Source organism: Galendromus occidentalis, unplaced genomic scaffold, assembly GCF_000255335.2.
Source record: "Galendromus occidentalis unplaced genomic scaffold, Mocc_1.1 scf7180000077522, whole genome shotgun sequence".
Taxonomy (NCBI): domain Eukaryota; kingdom Metazoa; phylum Arthropoda; class Arachnida; order Mesostigmata; family Phytoseiidae; genus Galendromus; species Galendromus occidentalis.
Genome location: NW_003805510.1, coordinates 504,135 through 525,577, shown reverse-complemented (window position 1 = coordinate 525,577; position 21,443 = coordinate 504,135). Strand labels below are relative to the sequence as shown.

The following is a 21,443-nucleotide window of genomic DNA, read 5'->3' as shown; positions in this document are numbered from 1 at the left end:
TATTGGATTTTGGAGAGTACGGGATCGGCGAACTCCGGTAGAATCTTACGCGGAAAACCCGAAGGGGAGTTCGCGTTGTCCGGTCATCACAAGGGAGTTTTCACTGCCAGCTTGTCGTCCGTTCGGAACGGTTGAAAAGTCTGAAAAGTCGCTAGAACCTGCGCGCGAGGCAATACCGAACACCACCGCGGGAATCGCGGGAAAAATCGGTCTCAACGGGTGTCCACCGCGTTTATTCAGAAACGTTAGGTAGCTGGATAAAGAGAGAGCAAAGTCCAGGAAATCGAGCTTTCTGAGTAGGTTAGGTGGAATTGATCGCTGCTATGACGCAGCGAGGTCAGCCAGATAGGAATTTTTTTTTGCAAACTTCTGCGATGCAACGTGCATGCCAAAAGCGAATTCAACCGTCTTGTTGCCTTAGTCACACGTTTATTGCGGAGAAAATAAGAGTGATTTCCTTAGGGGTACTCCATTAATTGACGGACGGTCTCTTCGTCCCGGAAAGGTCCCGTCCACTCAGACATTATCGAGCGAAAAATCAAAAAAAACTGCCAATCCGGACCCAGGCCAGGAATAAACACGGATGTCCCGGGACGACACAGATGTTCGGTGTCGACGCGGAAACTGCCCCTACCATGCTCATTCCTGGTCCAGATGATTCTGCACTGCCGGCTACGCAAGGGCCGGACTCCGCCTTCTCTCTGGCATCGCATTCTGATGTTATCGAGATCCGCACCACTAGTAATCGCTCAGTATTGAGTTAGCAGTATTAGATTACTTAGAAGGTATATGCTTAACGCCCAATTACCTACGATCCCACCGAGTTCGTCGTGATAATCGAAGGATTGATCTCGAACATCTGTACGACATTGTATCAGTAGGTACCTAATTCATAAGCTTAGACTCGGGGAAATACACCACATCGGACGAGCCTGCTCTGGATAGTGACGTGAGCGTCTTTGGCTTGTCGATTCTTCAGTGTGAATGAACGATCCGGGCGGCGATCTCATATGTGCAGGACCTCGGTAGCCGGCAGAATCTGAGTTCGAGTCCAACGAGGGAATATTTCAGAACGATAGTTTCTCCGAGTGGACCGACCGATCGAATTCCAATACGTCGTCTAGTGAAAGTCGATTAGTCTAGAGATCAGCGATAGCCGCAACGATGTTCCAGAGCTGTTCATGTGGGTCAATGGATAGACATCTGTATTCGCGAGGAGCCAAGTACAGGCTCGAGATCAGAACTAAATATTTCATTCTTTCTAATTTCTTCTGTCTTCCCGATACGTGGGATCATTTGCGATCCCGACTCCGCCTAGCAGAAATCCAAGGGACTGTGGGTACTCTCACGTCGAGGCTCATCAACGAACTTGCGTAATAATCGGAAGACACCCTGTCAGGATGGCGGGACGCGTTGCTCGAGCCGACACGACGGGATAATGGCTCGCTTGAAATCATCGATTCCGACTTCCCACAGACATCGAGCATCATTTACATATGTGGTCTTGAAATATGTGCTCGTCAGTCTACTCGAATTCCTGGCTCGAATGCGCAAATGAGTGTCAGAAGAATACTACGCAGATAGAATGATCGAGTGGATACGACCTAGATAAAAGCATTGGGATTTTCTCTGACCTCGATGGTCCGCAAAACTTTTTTGATTAGCGACGTCCGAAAAGTATCGAATCCACCCTGTCGTCCACATCGGAGCGCGAATCGCACATCCGCAGTCGAGTGTGTCCGTTTGGCTGTCCTCGAGTCGGTCCTTTCACGGCGAGAACTTGACGCTAAACCTCTCTCGGACGGTACTGCGCCATAGATGCCCGAAACCGAGGGCCCAATTTGCTATTGGTTGTCAATCATGATTCATGATCGGTGGAAGAACTCTTACAATGGAGAGTTTGGCGCTGACGTGACACACTTTTCTCCGTACCTCAAAGGGATGAACGCCTAAGCTCCTTTGTCGTAGTGGAAGTTCGCGTCCGTCGAGCTATAGCTCAGGACTCATAGCACTCGAAACTCGTGATCTTGGTCTCCCGTAGAATTCCAATAAGAGCGTATTATCTATTATTGTTAGTATTCTCTGCTATTCAGGTATAGCTGGTATAATTCAGGTAAGTTGATGAAATCTTCCGAGGTCCTGTCTATCTGGTTTCATCGTTTCGTATTCCTCTCTCGTCCTCATTTCATAAAGAGCTAACTATTTGGAAAACGAAGACCCCGTTCTCATTGATATTTTCTGAATACCCGCCTTCGAACTTATGGGTGGAGTAGGAACGCAACTTAGCACCACAGGAAGTTCAGCCGCATTAGTAAATCCGATGTAGTTCTTCGGAGCAGAAGGGAACGAAGACACCGGCTGGATATGTGTTGCGCGAAAAGTTTCAGAGCCAACAGAACTCATCCCGAAGCCAACAGAACACCTGGGGACTCATTACCAGATCATAATAATCCATTGCCTTAGTTTTCTACAAGGTTTCGATGTCTATCTCCCTCTCTCCGCTCCTGATGATTTTCCCGATGCTGAGACGTCGAGGCAGACATCGGAATCCACAATCCTTGAAGCCGGGCTCAATTTCTCACGAACACGAACTCGTTGTAGTGGTTCCATCTTTGCTCTTCGGAGTCCAAGCCAGGCTTCATGGGCTCAGCGCCGTTGCCCCCGCACGAGGTTCCCGACCCGCAGGCGCAGACACACTGAAAGGAAAATTCGGTCTCAGGAATCACGGTCAATTATGGACTACGATTCGGATGAGCAGAGAGGCGAGCTTACTTGGAATCTGGCCTCCTGCAGCATGTCGAAGGCTTGCTCTAGCGAGTTGTGTTTCAGGAAAAATCTCGAAGTATAGCGGTCGTCTTGGCCCCTATCTGGATCTCTGGATTCGTTGAGGGTGTCGCCGAAAACCTCGCGGCAGATGGTGACCTGCGATTCATGTGGTTTCAATATATGACTGCGTGCTATCGCCTCTGACAGCAATGACCGAAACGGGATACTTATTTCGCCATTACAAATATTATGTGCACCTTTCCGCAGACGAGGATACGAGTTAGCTTGCGAAACTTGACGTCAGCGAGCCCATCGCGTCCGAAGGCGAACGTTCCTCTGCGTGAAAACGAAACCATCAGATTCGACTCGGCATCTTAGTCAGCGGATTCGCACGAGTGCCGCAAATGATCGCGTACAGTGGATCCTCGGGCACAGATACATCTCGCATGACTTGTGTGTGACGGGACGGATGTCTGGACTCGGTGACCGTCGGATTCGCCCCGGAAAATTGTCAGCCCTCTCAGATGCAATTTTCCTCGTGACTCGGGGTCCCCAACTGAGCTCAACCGATACGTCATTCCAGTAGTCCTCACCGACTACTCAAATCTGCGATTTCGAGTCCCCAGAAAACTGTCCAGTCCCGATTGCGACCCCTGGCAGGGGAAGAAGACTTTTCCCTCAAACAGACATTCGTATGCCCCCCGCATCCGGCCTGATGTTACAATTGTAGCAATATCGCGGATGGCGGAAAACCTCAAACGACTCCCATTCGACGCAGGAGCCGGCATCCCACGGAGGACTGCCGCCAAGTGTCCTAATATGGCCCCTAACTACTCTTTGCGGAATCGCGAAAGTTTGCTCAATATCGCACTCACCTGTAGCTCACTGTGACGTATCCTGGTTGACCGGGGAATGGGACGAGGGTGGTCGCGTTCCCCGAGAAATTCAGGGCTGCTGACATTTGCTCGAGTTGGAAGTAGTCGGCTTCTTGGCAAAGTCTCGCGCGCTCGCTGAAACCCTCCGGTAGAGTCACTTTCCCACTCCGTAGATAGTCGAGAACGTAGCGGAAAAGAGCTCCATCCCGGTCAACGAATAGACGTCCCTGTTGAATAAAACAAAGCGCTTGGGTCAAAAGCGGTAGCGAGCATTCAGCTCCAGTCATCGACGGAGCTCGCGATACGGCAGTATTGCCTCCCGATTGTTCAACTCGATTCCCGACCTCCTGTACCCTTATCCCTTAGACCTCCTGAGCGTCAATGGAATCCACAAAGATCGTCTTCAGAAACTGAAAAATCCGCGCTTTTCCGGGAAAATCGCTCATCCCCCCGTTAGAGGATTATGTTCTGATGAAATAACAGTGTCCGATATTCTTCAAACCAGCAGCACTAATGCGAGGGATCCGGATGCTCATCCCGCCATTTCCCTCGCGCCATTCTGGATCTCGAAATTGAGCTTCCCCTCCATATCATCTGGCTCGGAAGTTTCTCCGAATGCTCTAAATTCCTCATTCCCGTACGAGATCCACGCGAATCATACGAGAACTCTACAGTGGACGAATGACACTACACTCAGGAATTCGATTCACGATCTCGTGGGATGGAATCCGTCGCCGCCCGGCGCCCCATTGTCCGGGCTGGCCTGACAATTAGAGTGAACCCGACCATCGTTCCACCGCCACAGGCGTTCCGGCGGAATTAGAGGTGCCAGTCGAAGCGAGGGTGTCCTTTGATCGACGTTCGATCAGTTTTGAGTGGGGCCTATGAAATCGCATTTAGTGCCTCGCTGCGGCCCGCGCACCTTCCATCTGAGCATCATAGTCGGTAGGGCTTGACTATTTTCACTTGTGCGATCTCTCGCTGTTCCTAGCGATCGAGCCGGGCCCTCCAATAAGACTACTTTTATGTTCTTGAATGGTCGGAGCCTTTACAGGGTTCTGCTCAATAAGACGTCCGATCGCGGTGCCTCGGCGACATAAAAACCGCTTCCCTGGCTCGCACGTGTGTCGGAGGTTATCGAGACTTATTCGCGCGTGATCAGGAATGAAGATATGAGTTCTAAAATGGCGATCTGCGTCTGTTTCATCGTGTCGCGATAGGGCGAAGCAAACTGGAAGGACTATCTCCCATCCAATAGGACGGTTGCCTGATTCGAGGCATTTTCCGCAGATCCCGCCCGAGGTAAGGAGGCGCGGCAGTGCAGTCTCCGCTCGGCAGATGATATTATTCTCCCGGAAGTTCCGCAGTAGTAATGTGAGAGCATTCATGCGACACCTGCTGCGAAGAGTTGAGACAGTATTCTCTAATCCTCTCCGGATTCGGCAGTCGCTTTCGATCGACTCGCTTCACACGATGGTAGTATGCTGTGGGTATCCCCGGGTTTTTCCGAATCCGACCTTGCTCCGACTGGTATTCACGTTGGAGATATCCCGTGGATTCGATGAGTTGTATTCGACGCGAATACAAATCTGGGTAGAAGTCATAGACGACTCATAAAATTCACCTGCTCAAATGAGTCGGGTCTATTCAGGTATGTGAATGGACGACTTATCGATCACTCGTGATACGGAAGACAATCCCGGCTGGAGTTTCTCGTACCAACGAGTGCGAGTCGCAGATCTCGGCAAAGAAGCCGAGCAGGGCTTCCGGGATCCTCTTCTGAAGTTTAGTGGGCATAACTTCGCAGCGATTCTGGATTTTGCTGAGTTCCGCATCGTTCTCGTTAGCTCGAATCATGAATCGTTCCGCAGAGATCGCATCGAAAAGCGGTGGATGACCTGAACGAAGCTAAGCTTCATTAATCTCGAATCAAACGAAGCCTCAGCTCCCGGAATTCACGCTGCCGCCGCATCTGTTCGCGGTAGATCGTCGACGGACCCAAACAACCTGCCGGACTCTCTCGCCGAGTGAGCCTGTTGTGGGAAATTTGATTACCGAGTTCATTCAGGAACTCCTCTTGGGGCTGGCGTGATTTTTTCGCCATCTGCCTCCAATGTCTGGCTCTACGCGGAAGCCTCTCGGAGAGAGCCTAGTGCTCCCATACAATTTCGAGGCGAGCATGATTACAATCCCCGACGGCTCAGTCGGAGGCTATACGACGCTGGTGGTTAGCGTAGCTAGGAAGAGTTAGTGTATTCCTGAACGGGGCCGACGCTAAAGTCATTCAAGAACATAAAAGAATTATTATACTTCATTTCGATCCTCGTGGATTTCTCGAGCTCAGCAAGCAGGCCTGACATTCGCCTCTGGCGAGTTTTTCCCCCAGCTTGCTCGCAAATCACGGTACACACTGACCTGAGAATCCTTAACTTGTTCCTCGATCAATTCGCGGAGAACGCAAGATCCATTTTCGGCCTTCAGAAGCGTAGATGCCTTCGTCGTGTAGAGAGTGCCTCCGACGTTGAGCTCCACTATTTTGTCCCCCATCTGCAAGAGCGACAAATTGCATTACAGGGAAAAACATAATTATGGACAAGATTGAGTAAGTGTTCGCTCCCAACGGGTTTGAATGGCTCATTCCCGGAACGCGTATCTCTAGCCGGCTTGTTCCGCTCAGAAAGGAACTCTGTTCCTCGCTCAGTCCCCCTCGCCAACAATCCTTCCGCATTCACGTTTTACAGATGACGACGCTATCATGCTCATTCCTTCCTCTAGCATCATTCGGCACACATGTTGACCGCGTCGGCGCGCCGTTCAGCGGTCCGCGCGAGGCATTACTCAAGCCTCGTTACCCAAATGAGTTGAGTTCGCTTCTGCATATTAAGCCGAGCACCGCCCCCACGCACGTTCATACGACCGACCTCGCGCTCAAATCACCGAAGGACTAGCAATGAGAAACCCATCCATTCCGCCATCGCGGAATCCTGCACCTGTAATATGTTCTGCTAAAAGCTATGATACTTTCCGAATACAGAGAGCCTCTGAATATTCCAAAATGGTGGGCGATCGGGAACAGGCTGACGCAATCAGGAGCTTCGTCATTTTGCGGCATTCCACGATCCAGGAGCTCCTGGAGTCCTAGTCTTTTACGGACTTCAGCTTCACTCGATGAATGTGGGGGGCACTCTAATAGCCTGTACTTGATAGTTTCTTTCTCCATCCCACACAAACGAAAGTATGTGAGTGGATATTTTTTGGAAGTTCCTGCGGTATTTTCGACTCGGAAGCATCCCTGCTCTCGCTGATGCAAGTAGGGTACCACATCTTCTGATATTAAACGTGCTCACCGCGGTCAGACCTCGGTTCTCCTCAAACATATTGTATTTCTGAAGGCTTGGTCCCCGGTACATCGCTTCTCGCCATACTCGGGACGTAGACGATAAGCGAGAGCAGCCTCGAGCCCGGACCTTGGGCGGTACGGCCTTCCGAAGGGCATTCAGCGTTGACCGGATAAACCAGGATTAAAGTGAAAAATCGATGCGCATAAGGAATCGTCATGTGGCGAGAAAGCCCCTCGTTCTTCAGCCAAAATAAGTTCTGAGTGGCGCTGCATCCGATGATCTCTCTTCCCGCCCGCTCCCCGGGCAAGGCCGAGGGGAAAAAGGCTTATCGCCAACGCTGAGGGGTCTTCGCAGACCGCGGTCAGCGAAGAGGCTTCCGCTACACCGAGCCGCGTTGATTGCAGCGGCCGACGCTTGGCTAATTTTTTTAAAATGGAATCGCGCACGGAAAGTACCTCGCGTGACCTCGTCCCCTTTTTTCATGAGAGAGTTGTCGGATGTTGAGAATTAGCAGAGCAGTCAGAGCTTGCAGTCAATAGTCCCGGGATTAGGGAGGGGAAGATGACTTCTCTGACCTCGCGATCATAGGAACGGCATCAAGGGGGTGGCCGAAACCTCCAGCGACACAAGCGGCAGCCCAGTAATTCCTCAGTGATCGCGCATCGCGTGAATTCCACACACATATAAGATGATCACGATCGGAGCCGTATCAACGGTCCCTCGGAAGTCGTATCGGAACCAAGGGAGGACCGACTTCGCAGCAACGGACTTACGGGAGTTCCTTGAAGGCTATTCCTGGAGACCTGAGTCGAACCGAGCTCGATCGATCCGTCGCTCCGGAGCTCCCATGCAGTTTCGAGGAGAGCAGTTCTCCCGACAAATGACAGCGGGGGATACGCGAATCCACGGAAGATCACTGGCACATCCCCGCAGAGAGACAGGAATTCCTCGCGGTCTTCTCGAGCTGTATTTGAGCTTCCGAACGAGCCCAACGCAGCAGACAACCGCAAGTGGCCTCCGACTCTGAAGTGTCAGCTTGCAAATCGGATTCCTCTCTGAGTTGACAAGGGGAACTCCGAAGGGCCGCCGCGGAGGAGACGCGAATTCCTACTGGATGACGCTTCGGAATAGTGGATTTGAATCATCCCAAATGGGACTACAGACCCCGAACGAGTGCGGCAGGAAGCATCTCTCGACGCAAAACGTGCCTTGCGGATGCAACACCTTGAGAAGGGGGAAAGAGTGAGTCGAAACCGGTTGCCAAGCCAGAGAACGGGCTGGTTGGAATCGGAAGAAAGGGAGCAAGAGTTTACGATGATTGGGAACAAGACAAAGGTGCCGATCGCTTTCACAGCCCCGATCTCCGAATCAGACGTCTTTGACCTTTCTAACTTACTTCCAATGAACTGATTAGACTGGTACCAGAACCATGCTTCAACGAACCAGGATGAATCGGTCTCGTGGTCAGTCCTCGCGATGCGCGATGAAGATACGGATTCGCGGGCCGGCGAGTTCTCCTCGTCGAGCCGGCGAGAATATTCACCGCTGACCGACATGAGACCTTGAGCGTGACTTAGTCAGCACAAACACGTAGGAAATTGTTCAATCGGTTTCGCTTGAGAAGAAGTCGTGATAGTGACCAAATTGTTTTTATTCCAATTAAACACAGAGTTGGCAGACGATAAACAGATCGAAAAAATCGGAGCGAGCTGCTAATCGGGCGAATTAGGCTCAAGCTAGACTTAATGGCTTGGTGCGAGTGTTTTGCGAGCGCCACTCTCTCTCTCTCTGTGGCTGATGGCTATTGGCTCTTTAATCGCCTCCGCCGATTATCACCGACTCCGCTGGCCCTAAGAGAGGACATCCGAATCTCACGAGCCTGGGACTTCATACGATCCGCGATCCTCACGGAGAAAATCATTCCGTGTGCTTTATGGATGAATTAATGCTTATGCGGTGTAGAGAGCTAATGATAATCGACAGGGACATAAATGTATATATGAACGCGACGGATCACTTAGTGTAGCTCGCTTTAATGATCACATTCCTGCCCTATTCGATCCGGATCGCGATACCATGAATTCGTGGGAGCGTGATATGCATCCGCCTTCGACTCTCCAAATTTTTTGGGTCTATCTTCCGCAGACCGCGGCTCCGGAAAGGTAAATCCAAGAAAACGCTGGATTATTTCACGCAGCACGAAGCGGCGAGTCGAGTCATCGAGCGAATACAGAAAAGCGTCCAGCCAACCGGCTGAGTGGCCTACAGGCGATCGGCGCGGAGAATCTAAAGCTTGAGTTTTCAAAAGCGGATATGCATACGCCAGCGACAGTCACCACGGTGGAGGCGTGCTTAGTTGGAGGCCGGCTCGCTGGTTTTAGGATGCTCCCATTTCTTATGTTTGCACTCGCTGACTCTACCTGACGATCCGGGCAGCTCGCGGAGCAGGGGTCGCGCGTCGCGCCCAGCAGATTGGGCCGGAAATCGGGGGAGGGGGGTTACTCTCATTAGTTCGACGTCACTGTCGAGCTCTGAGAGCAGAGCCTTATCCATCGTCTAAGGTCTTGTGCTTCAAGGATACGCCTGTAGATTCTCTGAGAGTGTCCGAACAGGTTCTGCCGAAGCGGCGCAGGAGCTGGGCAGGGCATAGGGAATTGACAGTCCACGAGAATTCGGCGATCACAACAGCCCGACCACCATGGCGGTCCGGTCCTGGTAGGATTGCATGGAGGATGACAAGAGCGCGAAGTCCGAGACTGCCGTTCCCTTGACGAATAGTGGCCAGCGACGGAAGAAAAACTTCTCTCGGACTATTGACGACTGGAGTTTCCCTAAAGCGGTTCCAAGCTATCATTGAGGAGTCTAGAGGGGTAAATTCCCCGGGAGAGCCGAATCCCAAGCGTTTCGGAAAACAGTCGGGCTTCCCTCGAGTATCTCCCCCTCACAGACACCTCACCCACAGACGCTGTGGCAATTCAAAGGCAAGCGTGGTATAACTGTAAATTTCGGTACTTTATGCTCCGATCTCGAATCCGCTCGGCGTCGAATGGAAAGTCGATTCCATCTCTAGTGACCGAGGACGGAAGCGTTCCGCGGAACGGGGTTTCGCTTCCCAAGTATCAGAACGAAAAAGAACCATTCAACCTTTTCATGGGGAGTTGCGTCGCCATGCTGAACGAGGACATCAGATACCTTGATCTCCATCAAAATCACGCGCTCAGATCTCTTTCGAAGATGTAGGCCAGAGAGGCCGGAGACCTTTCGTCCGATCTCCCGAGTACTCATTCCACGAGCAATCAAGTGCGGCCCGAACATAAATCCCGAGTTCAGAGCAATCTCAAGTTTCCGTTCCATCGACACTCTTACGAAACTTTGGCCTCTAAACCTGAGCGTTCTCGAATGCGTTCGATTTTGCCCCCGATATGAGAGAACGGGAAAGCGAGCGGTCGACTTATTGGAACTCGAGGCACCCTCTCTGAAGTTCTATACGTGTAGGATTAGCGAGAATCGTGGAGCTTTAGAAACTCCATGACCCTTCTGGAATCTTCTGAAGCGGCGTCGGAGAGTATCTCGGTCCGAGATCAATGTCACATCTCACACCCTCGCGGAGCTCTATTCAGCGACCTCATTCTGTGCTCACTGGAGCGATTTCCACTCGTATTTCCCCGGTGTTGACACGCAGGATGCAGGAGACCGAATGATAACCGAGGTCGAGCTGACGCTTCGAATGAAACTCCCGCAGCCTGAGAGATCTCAGCATGAAGAGTTCGAGCGATGCTTAAGCCAGAAAAGCCCGAGCTAGTACATTGGTGCGAAGAAGACGAACAATGGACAACTACGGTCCTGATACGAGGCTCACACAGTCTTTCATTCATTGCGCCGTCTGCCTCGCCCACAGATGGGGGCCGACTCTATCGGTCTCCTGAAAGAGCCGATTGCAGATGTGACTGAACACCGAGGGGACTGACACTTTCTGTTCCGCCTGATCGCTCTCCGTAATTCGCTTCTCGAGTCCCGTCGGGCAATGGAGTCGACCGCGAGGTCATCCAACGTAATCTTTCAACATGGAGGGAGAGAGAAGGAGCGCTGAGTTCACTCGCGCGCGAAGGTACAGTCGAGTCTTCCCATTTGACACCTTCAAAATCCGTTTTTTTTTCAATTATTATAGGCGAGTCTTTTGTGAGCGGGATCGACTGCATCCCTTCGCCGGCGTGAACGACGACAATCGACGCACTTCTTATGTATCCGTTGTGGAGGATCGCTTGTATAGATGAACGTTCTATTCGGTCTTCAATCACAGGATTTCGAATCAAATGGCGCATGTGTTTTGATCGAATCTCGACCGAAATCGCTACGTGACGTGCGGAGGGGCTATCAAAGCCCATCGAGCAATATTTCTATCCGAGTCTCAATCAGTTCGAGCTCTCGCTACAGCTCGAGCTGAGGGAGCATGTATTGCAGTTCTACGCCGAATTCTCCCAATGAAAGCAAGCCATCGAAAGGAGAGGGATCGACGCGAGCTCCAGATATATATCCGTCTATACACTGAAATTGGCTATTTGCCAGTGGCTGCCAGTCCACTCTCTTGGATTAGTCTCGAAAGCGTCTGCGAGCAGCTACAGCCGTCGGCCGCAGTTGAATCGAGAAGCAGCTTAGCACACTGTTGCTTATTTCTCCTCAACCAACAAAGGCACCGATTCTCGCTGAATTCGGCTCCTCGAGCTCCGTATTCATAGCATGATCATACCGTCCGTTGCGGTTCCAAACTTACCGCAAACATTGGACAAGCTGAACATGTGGCTGGATTCATCCCGTAGAGATCGAGTCGACGAATCCAGGGAGGAACTTTCTATACGGGCGTCCGGCAAACCGTCGCGACTGTGCTTCTCGACCCTGTCGACGTCCGTAGATCGTTCGTGAGTCATGCGGGGACGAAGCGGTCCCATCCAATCAAAACGCAGATGTTTCCGATTCCAAGGCTCGGCTCTAGTTAGACTCGATTCTCGTCATGTTCTCCGACTCGACGACGCCGACGTATCTCGCTCGCGGCAGCCGTCAGCGTCGGTCGGATCCACTCGCCGCCTGTACGCCGACCCGAGCGTCGGGGTCTATCGAGAAACTAATGCGGCGAACCTGGCGCCTGGAATCTCAGTAGATCCACAGCCGCTAATGAGATGACTGCCGCAGGAGTAGGTACGTCGACTTTTATGTGGAAACTCATTTCGTAATCACCCCACATCCGTTTTGCATTCAGACGCTTCCGCTGAAAGCCCAGGCCTCGGAGCGGTCGGAGCCAGACGTATTTCTTTGTCGAGAGCACACCTCCCATTCGATGTTTTCGCTCGCTGATCTACGAACGTACCTAATGGGACAGAAATCGTCGCCGAAGTGAGAGCCGTCGACTCAATGGCTGTGCGTGGTCTCCGAAGCACGAGCTTAGCCGAGCTCGTTTGGCGTCGCAGTCGGAGGTGCCATTGGGATCTTGTGCGAGAACAAACCACATTCCAGGCCTCTTGCGAAAAGCTCGTAGGTTCGGAAACCTCCTTTCCACGCCTCCAAACTTCTATGATGTCCTTTAAACTAACGGCACCGCCATCATGATCAGTCATCGATCAATGTCCGATCATTTTTGTGAGCGATCAATCATGTGCCGATTTGTCTCTGACTCCTACGGCGTAGTTTAGAAATTTGTGGCCTCGGCCTTACCTCTCAAATGTTACCCTCTCTCCTCTCGTTCCTGTAATCCCGACTCGTCCCGAAAGAGTCAGCAAGGGAGAGCTATTCAACCATTTATTCACAATTAGCGACAAGCTTTCACAACTTCAACATGCATACGCTGAGCATCGTTCGCTCGAAGCCCGACCTTATGTAATCGAACGTCCACTGTGCAAGTAGGTACTTAATCGAGTCCGTCGCAAATCCCTCAGACCATCGAGCGGCTTACGCGGTCCCGATCAGAGTCTGATCCCATCTCAGTCCGTGGTCGGAACATGCAGATGGGGCACCCTTATGAATATTGCTTTGGTCTTGGCAACGTCTTAGGTTCCCACTGGGTCGTAATGACTGAGTTTACCTCGTCTCCTTTAAGAGCAAATTTCGTTGCGCACCGTGTGGCGTATGCATTCTACTGGAGATGACTATTTCGCGCGTGACTAGAGCAGGAAGACCATCTCGCCACTGGAATGTGGTGATTAAGTCCTTCGTCTCGGATTCGTCGTTCGTCGCGTATTTCCTCCTGATCCAGCGGGGCAAAAGATGAGGAGATACATTGACAGAGACCACGTTCGGAAGCCTCGGATGAAATTTCAGCATGTTCATACTCAGAGGTCGGATTATGTCGCATTATATCCAGGTGAGTTCTATATATGTAGCCTTCGAACCGCCGACGCTATGCTTCTGTGTCGAGCGAGAGTAGAGGGAATTCTTCAATCGGCTCCAACACAGTGGCTGAGCTCGCCGACTAGGCTTCCTAATTCACTGCATCGGACTTCCTCTACCCGGAGTGAATCAGTCTTATAAATACGTGTTGACCTTCAGATCGACTGCAAGTTACATAACACACTCAGGTCTCCGATTGCGAAGTCTGATGCTCGTCAGTCCTGCCGCGGCTGCCGCGAGCTTGAGCTCCGCCCGTCCGGCCAAGCCTACAATCGGACTCATGCGGGATTGACTTTTTCCCGGAACTCTTCCATTACCCTATCCTACAACTCAGGGAGGAGAGTCGGAGAAATCATTGCTGATTCTTCACGAAACCAGAGATTCCGATGAACTCTCAACGGAGAGATACAATGACGGAGACGGAGAGTCCCGTAGATTTTATGAGGTATACATCCGAATGTTCCTCGAAGGTCTTCTTTCCTATGGGCGGCATGCGAGAGAATTCGAAGCCTGGCTCCGTATAGCAAACTGCATTGCGATTCTCCTGTGCCGGTTTACGGGCTCGCTACGCGCAGCAGAAAGTAGCTCGGTCGGCGGGTCACTCATCGGCCTTTCAGACGGTTAATACTTTGCTCGATTGGCTCGTCTGAGCTGGGATTGTAATTCCGAGTATTGAGAGTAGTATTCGGGATCCGCCGATCGTCCTCGCCCTAAAGAGCAAGGAACCGCCGAAGGCAAACGGTGCCCGCGGAGGGAGAAAAAACCGGATGAAACTCTGCGCTTTCCTCCGACTGACGCAGAATAGGATATCAAGCGCCCGGCTGCAGGATCAAGTCTTCGCAGACGGGAAACTCCAGCTTAGAGGCGCCTGCAACAGCTTTCATCGGGGAACGCTTGCCTGCCTGTCTCCAGGCGTGTCTCTGTCGTTTTCGGAGCCGTATTCTCTGAGTACCCGCTCCACTCGCTCGCGTCGTCCCGATACTTCCTACCGGTTGCCTGTTAGTTCCCTCCGATGTCTCTTCGAGTTCCCCTCGTTTCGTCGCCGTACTCTTGAGGATTTGGGCTCCTTGCGACACTCATTGCTGCCATCTCCTTCAGATCCCGTCCGCGGCACCGGCAACTTATCTGCTACGTCGCTTTGTTCGTCATTATCTTATTCTTCTCCTATCCTCTTATCCCATCGAAATTCTTGTTCCCAGGAACGAGCCGACAAGCGGAGGGTACAAAACTCATCCGACCTTTCTTTCCGCGCTTCTGATCGCAGAAGATTATGGTATTGAGCGTTTCGAATATCTGAGAACTGCAAAAACGTCTGCGAAAAAAAAGCATCAGTCCTTCCCGAGTGGCTTCCGGCTTATTCGGAACTTCCATAAGCTCACCGAGCTGCTTTGACCGACGTTACCAAAACAGGGAGCATCGCGAATACTGACGTCCACGGGCGGCGGAAGAAAGCTCGTAAAAAATGGAGAGGAGCTCTGCAATTTTCTCTCGTCAATCAAGCGTACCCGACAGCCTAACTACTCAATGTTTCCGACGGCTTCGACGACCGACGCGCGTCGATTGGGAATCTGCTCGGTAAACGGAGCCCGACCGCAACATCGACAGCAGCGAACGCCTCGGAATGAAGGTCCAACGATGCACCTCCTGAGCAGGCGTCCGGAGAGAGCTGGGAAATCCTGCCACAGCACTTGGCGTAAGATGATCCGAAGGATCTCTCGAGAAGGAATTAAAGAGCAATCGGAGGCAGAGTTTGCATACGGGAACGTCTCGGAGACGGGAATAGCTTTCATGCACTTAAACGTTTATTCCCCTCCACACGCCTAATCAAACATCGAAAGTTCCGGAGGAATGTCTCGGTCCTCCGTCCCCTGTTTGCGATCGCAGATCGTTCACGACGTGGCGCCGGGAATACGCCGCTCCGCATCTCCTACTCGTGGGGAATTTTCGATTCCCCAGAACAGGCGAATCGCTGCGTTGGCTACGGTCCCGACAAATTGAATCTCGGTGACGAATTCGCGAGTCGAGTGGAAAAGTGCTTCCACCGAAAGGGGAAGGGAGCGGGAAATTATTCCTGGCTCGGAGAAACCGAAATTATCGGCGAAAAAGGGGAACGCCGAAAAGTACGGTCCTGTCGTTGCCGACACCGCTTAGCGAATCGCTTGGAAACTTGTGATAAAATTACGTTCTGGGAGCTCCGCCATCGAAGATGAGAGAGGAAAAGTTCGGAGCACGTCGACATCGTAGCGAGCGCCCCCGCTCGCCGCTGCCTCCACCGGCGCCGCCGTCACTGTCGCTGTTCAAAGCTTAGCGAGTGTGTTCTGTTTTTTGTCGTACGTACCTAGTTTTTTTTCAGTCGCCCGGCCCTCCATCGAGCTCATTCGCTGAGCGAGCTCTATTCCTCCTCAGACTAAAGTCACATGCCAATGGGGAGCCGGTGCTGGCGTGTCGGGGGAAGTGAAACGTGACCACCCACGAGCCGCCTCCGCCGAGACTTCTATCCAGCTTCGAATCGCCGAAGGCAACGAATGTATTCCTTTGCTCGAATAAACGATGCTTCCTTCCGAGCGGGGTTGGGGCATCGAGACGTCGTCCAGTGAAGACAGAAGAGAATGTAAGCGATTAGAGGCTCCTCTTGGAAATGAAAGACGTTCGTGATCGAGTAGCTCTGGACAGCTCGTTAAGGAGATTCAGGCGAAGCTCGGTGGCTTGCCCATTCGTGGACAGGCACAGAGGGCTCTCTGTCAGACGGTGAAGGCAACTCTGGAAGTTTCACTTTCTCTCCGCTACCCGACGGACAAGCTCCTATTACTGGCGTTTCCCGGCGAGCAGACCGTCAGCCGAGCCGACACAGAGTCGGCTTCAGCAAACTTCGGCTCCCGACCACAACCTTCCACAAATTCATGACAAAACAACTCGCGATGGCCTATTGGAGAGCCGGCGGACCGAGGCCCTGTCGCATCGGAAATAAGGCTCAATGTCAGACACTGGCATGCTCGCATCACCTCGAACAGAATTCATAGCGCGCTGGTAATACGTTCGAGCAACAAGCGAGGTCGTGCGTCTGGAGGGAGCGCTTGAAACAGGCGTTGCTGGCTGGTTTGCTTTGCAGAGCTGGCTGCGGCGGACGAACACAATCTCTTTAGAAGAGCTCTCAGTCAGAGAGACTCTTCGCTGCATATACGACTCGTTGCGGGAGCGAATGCGATTACAGAGCTACAAAAACCGGGTGACGCATTTCATGCGATGACCCTGTCTGTTTGCGTCGCCAGCGGTCGTCCGCGGAGCTCACGGGAAAGTGATTACAACTTGGATCGTAGGTGGCGGAAATTCAGCAGAGGAGCTAGAAACCGGTATGGCGAAACATTTCGAGCAGGAGACGGCAGGTGAGCAATCGCTAGATCGGTCCTGCGTCCTGCCACGTTTTTCGCTATGATCCGGACGCCGTAAACGCCGAATAACGTGGGTCGGAACGACGACATTGTGTTTCCATCGAAATGAGACCCGAGAGGCTCTTCCGGAAGATGGCGAAGGGCATGCATCGTATCATGACGAGAGAAAGCCGATGTTTTGATGACTTGATCGATTACATGCAGTAAGACATTTTCCGAAAGAGTCCCTCAGGGCCGAGCATCGACATCACTAGATCCCGACAGGGCGTGACGTCTCCCGCGAATTTCTCAAGCTGTCGCTCTCGTAGGCTCCATGAGGACCCATGTGTGTTTTCTATTTGCCTTCGTGGTCGTCCCGACGACTGACCGGAATCGCTCTCCCGATGATATTCCTCGGTATCGAGAACAAGCTGGGTCTCTGGACGGAATACTCAGTACACAGACATCCCTGTCGCCGGAATTCCTTCGGTGCTGAATCTCAAGTCGGAAGGACCTCATAGCGCGTTCGTCGCCTCTTCGAGGAATGACTTAGCGCGGAAATACACTGGAACCATTTTGTGGGGCCGGGGCAAGTTGGGATTCCTCAGTGAAGCTCTCGGTCGCTGGATTCTCCCGACATGTCGAGCTCCTCCGAGTCATTGTTGACGCCTGGAGAACTAGGGCAAAGGAGACGGCTGCGCGAAAAGCAGTGTCTCGAAAATCAGAATCATCAGAGCAGAATCATCTCCCGCTGTCGGTCTAGGTCGTGCCGCTCGCTTGATCTTAGCTTACATTTGTGTGTCGACACCGGAATCGTAAACTAACAATCTAAAAATAACGATCGACAATTGAGCAACACCAAGACAGATGATCTCTCACAACGGGGAGATTTTGACGAGTTGTGCTCGAAGCATCGGGAGCGGTTTTCTCTTTCTGCAAACCGTGCGAGCCGTCTGAATATCCGCAGCTCGACGGAGATGAATCCGCCTGGTTTGGGCTCAGGGCCGAGCAGCGAGGCCCCCCCCACCTTCATGCTGTTCATCAATTCCGTGAGAAGAATCAATCTCGCTCCATGCCCCGTCCTGTTTCCTCCAATCGTGCGTCGAGCTACCCGGATTGTTGCGGCATGCTCGGCAAGAATCATGAGACTATGCGGTGGCACTCTCCGGCTGCTTCGTGGTGTCTCGTCGGAAAGGGGCAAGGAATCCGAGAAGAACCTCATCTCTCGTCGCGCAATATCTTTTGGAAGAGCGTACCCCCAGAGTCTAGAATCCCGCCGTCTCGCTAACTCTCCGGTCGAAACCGTCGCAGAGGCTGTTCTATGCTCCTGGGAAAATTTTCGGCCTGGTTCATGTTTCGCTTGACTGATATCCTCCGATGCTCGGCATCCAGACCGACCGTATGGAACAACTCTCGATCCGCTTCCGAGAGCGACATCGAAAGGGAGGGACAGCGAAGTTGGGCACATCACATAGGGAGACTCCGACCAATCGAAGAGGAAGAGAGCGCTCGGTAGTTTGGTGTCCATGTTCCGATTATTATCAGCGCTATGGTTTTCCTCTCCCTCCCATTCCACCTGGAATTGAGGAGGCGCGGAAACTCGCTTCCCCGCACGTCAGATCGATCAACGACGAGACCTATACCGTATTTGGACCCGGGTTCGCCGTCCGGTGTTGTTAGTTGTCGAATTGGAAGCAATCGAGGCATGATCAAGAATCGGGCGCAAGTGCTTGCTTTCTCACGATTTCGTCCCGACGATGAGGTCATCTGCTCCGTTTCTGCGAGCGCCGTAGAACGACGTGAATAATGAGACCGAGCCGAGTTTTCGATGGCAAGCGCCGCGTGCGATGCTCCAGCAATGAACCGATACTCGTGGAATTGTGGAGAATATCATGCCTGAGAATTCTCTGAGGCGAGGGGGATTCCCACCCGTCGGCGCATGTAGGGTGATCTGTGTATGCATCTCCGGGGTACGAGCAGAGGGCCATTCTGGGGCTGGGAATTGCGAAATCGGAATGGTTCCAATTCAGTCTACTCCCTTAGCTTATCAAAACTTGATTCGCAGCTCTAGACTTCCCCTGGAATTCCGGACGCAGTCTTCGAAGGAGTTTCCCTTTCCGGCACGAGGCTTCAAAGAATTTGGGTTTCGCCTCGATTCGTTTTTCAGTTTCTCTTCTTCTGGAGAATTTTTGGGAGGTATACTTCGAAATTGAGAACCTCACTATCGACCAGACTCGAACAGGGTGGAGAAATCGGACGGTCTGTTCTCCCGTGATCAACGATTTTTTTTCCATAGAACTCTGCAATCGCGCTCCGCCTCGAGCAATGCGAGAGTTCCCAAATCGATTCTGCATGAGGAAAAGTGATTCCCCGCTCGTCAAAAACTCGTACCTTCGTCCTCACGTCCATACGCGTGAATTCGCAACCGAATGGGCACTCGGAGGGAGTGCGCGAGAACCCCGGCGGGCATCAAAACTCGGAAGGGAAGACACCGTGCATGTTGTGTGTTCGTCAAGGTTCGCTCATCGGCGTCTCTCGCGGACTGGCGTCGCCTGCCCCGCCACGTTCCGTCGATCGGCCGTACGGAGGTGAAATATACGTACATGTATGTACATATAGATCCGTGACTCATTCGATTTCCTCGCTCAACCGTCGATGCATGAGCGGACGTTAGAAATCTCCCAGCTGAACTCTGGGCGAGAGACGTCGAGAGCTTCCCAGGAATATGGTCGCGGATGTGCACACTGCTCCGCTCGATCGCATGCATTGCTCCTTTCTTAGACGACTTGTCCCGCCTGACGGCTTCGAGAGTCGCGGAATTCGAGGCTGCCGTCGGCTCGGTGGGGATTATATTCGGTCATACGTCAAATCGCGAGTGAGGCTCCCGGAGACTCCATATTCCAGGTACTCTTTTTTTCGGTCTCCGTTCCGACGCCTGTCGAATTCCGAACATTATTTCACCGAGCGTGACTGTCTCCGAAGTCGGTCGAGACGCTTGAACTAGATCTGGGGTACGGGCAGACGGTCTGACGGGGGCACGAAAGGAGAACAAGGGTTGTCATCGAAATCTGTCGGACTCCGAGTCCCCTGTGTCGAGGAGTGTCTGACATCGGAGCTCTCATTGTTGCGCTTTTCTTCATCTTCGAAAACCGATTTTCCCCATGATCCGTCGCAGCACACAGGGTTCTCGCCCCGAGACAGCGGGCAGACTCACCTTTGTCGTTTGCGATTCACAATCGTCCGGAAGATGAATCGGGGACGCTCAGCTGTAGACAATAAACTCCCTCTACCTGGCTCGACGCGCTTCAACCAATTGTCGAAAGCTCTCCTGGAGTGGTAACGGTGCACTTTGACTTCGTTGCGCTGAGCCGCCCACGGTCTCCGTTCGCAGGTGTCCGTCGACTCGGTGCACTTTTGCGTGCAGTGTTCGTTCCTCAACACATTGTTCCTTCCAGGGCTAGGGAGGACTGTCTCCCTACGGCCTCAAGGTAAACTTGTTTCCAGTCCACTCACACGCGCTCCAGGCCAAGTTACGGCCAGTTTGCAGTATGCACCGAAAGCCAAAGCTTTGGCCGAAGCTGCGATAAGCAAAACAGGTGGATGTGGGCCTCATATGGAAGAGAGCGGCCCTCCAGTCAGCGACGAGCGAGCCAGCCATCCAGCGAAGGGAAAGGCCTCCAGCTCTGGGGAAAGAGATCACGCGAGTGAGGGTAGGCGAAGAGGCAGCTGCTGCACTGCTTCAACCGACTGACGGGCTGGCGGGCCAGCGGAAGCACCTCCGAAGCGGGCTCCAGGATTCACAGAGGAAATTTATCACTGGATCGGAGGGCTATCAACTATTCCTTCGCCGCAGTCATGCGTGCCTATAATCAGTAAAAACTAATAAAGCTTTCCGCTGTGGCTCGTCGCCACCGTCCCCAAAACATATGAGCTCGTCACGCAGAAAATGACGGGAGCACCCATTCCCATTTTTCCTCCGGGACTGCGGGATTCGATGTTTGATCACGACGCCGAAACAAATCCTTCAAAGAGAAGAAAATGTAGGCCGGCTGCTCGACAGCATCCTTATCTCAAGCCCCCGATCGCGGATTCGCTTCGCCGAATCCACTTGGACGCTGGGGAAGTTTCTCGACATGTTGGAGTGAAAGGAACTTTTCCATACATCTTCCAGAACTCCCGGAGTGCTGGGAGCTTCTCATTCTGTCTCCGCGCATGGATCTCGTTTAATAGCAGTGAGAGAAAATCGTTGGCATGAACGAGCGGCACCAGGTGATAGTTTCCGAACGAACGGAAGAAACGTCTTCGCCACGCAGTCTGCTGGAGAAAATCGTGGCCGCGCCTTCGATGTTGTTCTCTCGGTCCTCCGTCTTCGAGGCTCGCCATAGTCTACACTACCGCAGCGGTAGCCGGTCGACGTCCTATTCCTCCTCTTACGTCGGGCCACCACCCAGCCGTCTTCTCCTAAATATTTACTGACGTCATTGCGCACGCGCAACGTGCGCCTGCCTGTCGGACTGCTTTGCAGCCAACCCACTTGCTGGGTGGAATCCCCCGAGACTGCAGGGCCAGGGCCCGAGCGGACGATCGGCAGGCCGGCCAGCCAGCCAGCTGGCCGGCCCACCGAACGACCGACGGCCCTACTCGCCGCCTGTCTGCTTGCCTTCTGTCTGCGAGCGAATCGAGAAGGGCCACTTTGTCGGTTGCTCGACGACACG

The 21,443-nt window shown here is 52.7% G+C and overlaps 1 protein-coding gene across 1 annotated transcript; it reads right to left on the bottom strand.

The window, feature by feature from the left end:
• Positions 1-425: 425 nt before the first annotated feature.
• Positions 426-20,183, bottom strand: Ktl (BTB/POZ domain-containing protein Ktl). The gene is made up of 6 exons (XM_018641070.1): positions 19,943-20,183; positions 6,057-6,188; positions 3,642-3,868; positions 3,024-3,102; positions 2,773-2,922; positions 426-2,696 (listed from the first exon to the last, which is right to left on the bottom strand). The coding sequence occupies exons 2-6, from the start codon at positions 6,186-6,188 to the stop codon at positions 2,571-2,573; spliced, it is 714 nt and encodes a 237-aa protein (XP_018496586.1). The 5' UTR covers positions 19,943-20,183; the 3' UTR covers positions 426-2,570.
• Between the last annotated feature and the right edge of the window lie 1,260 nt (positions 20,184-21,443).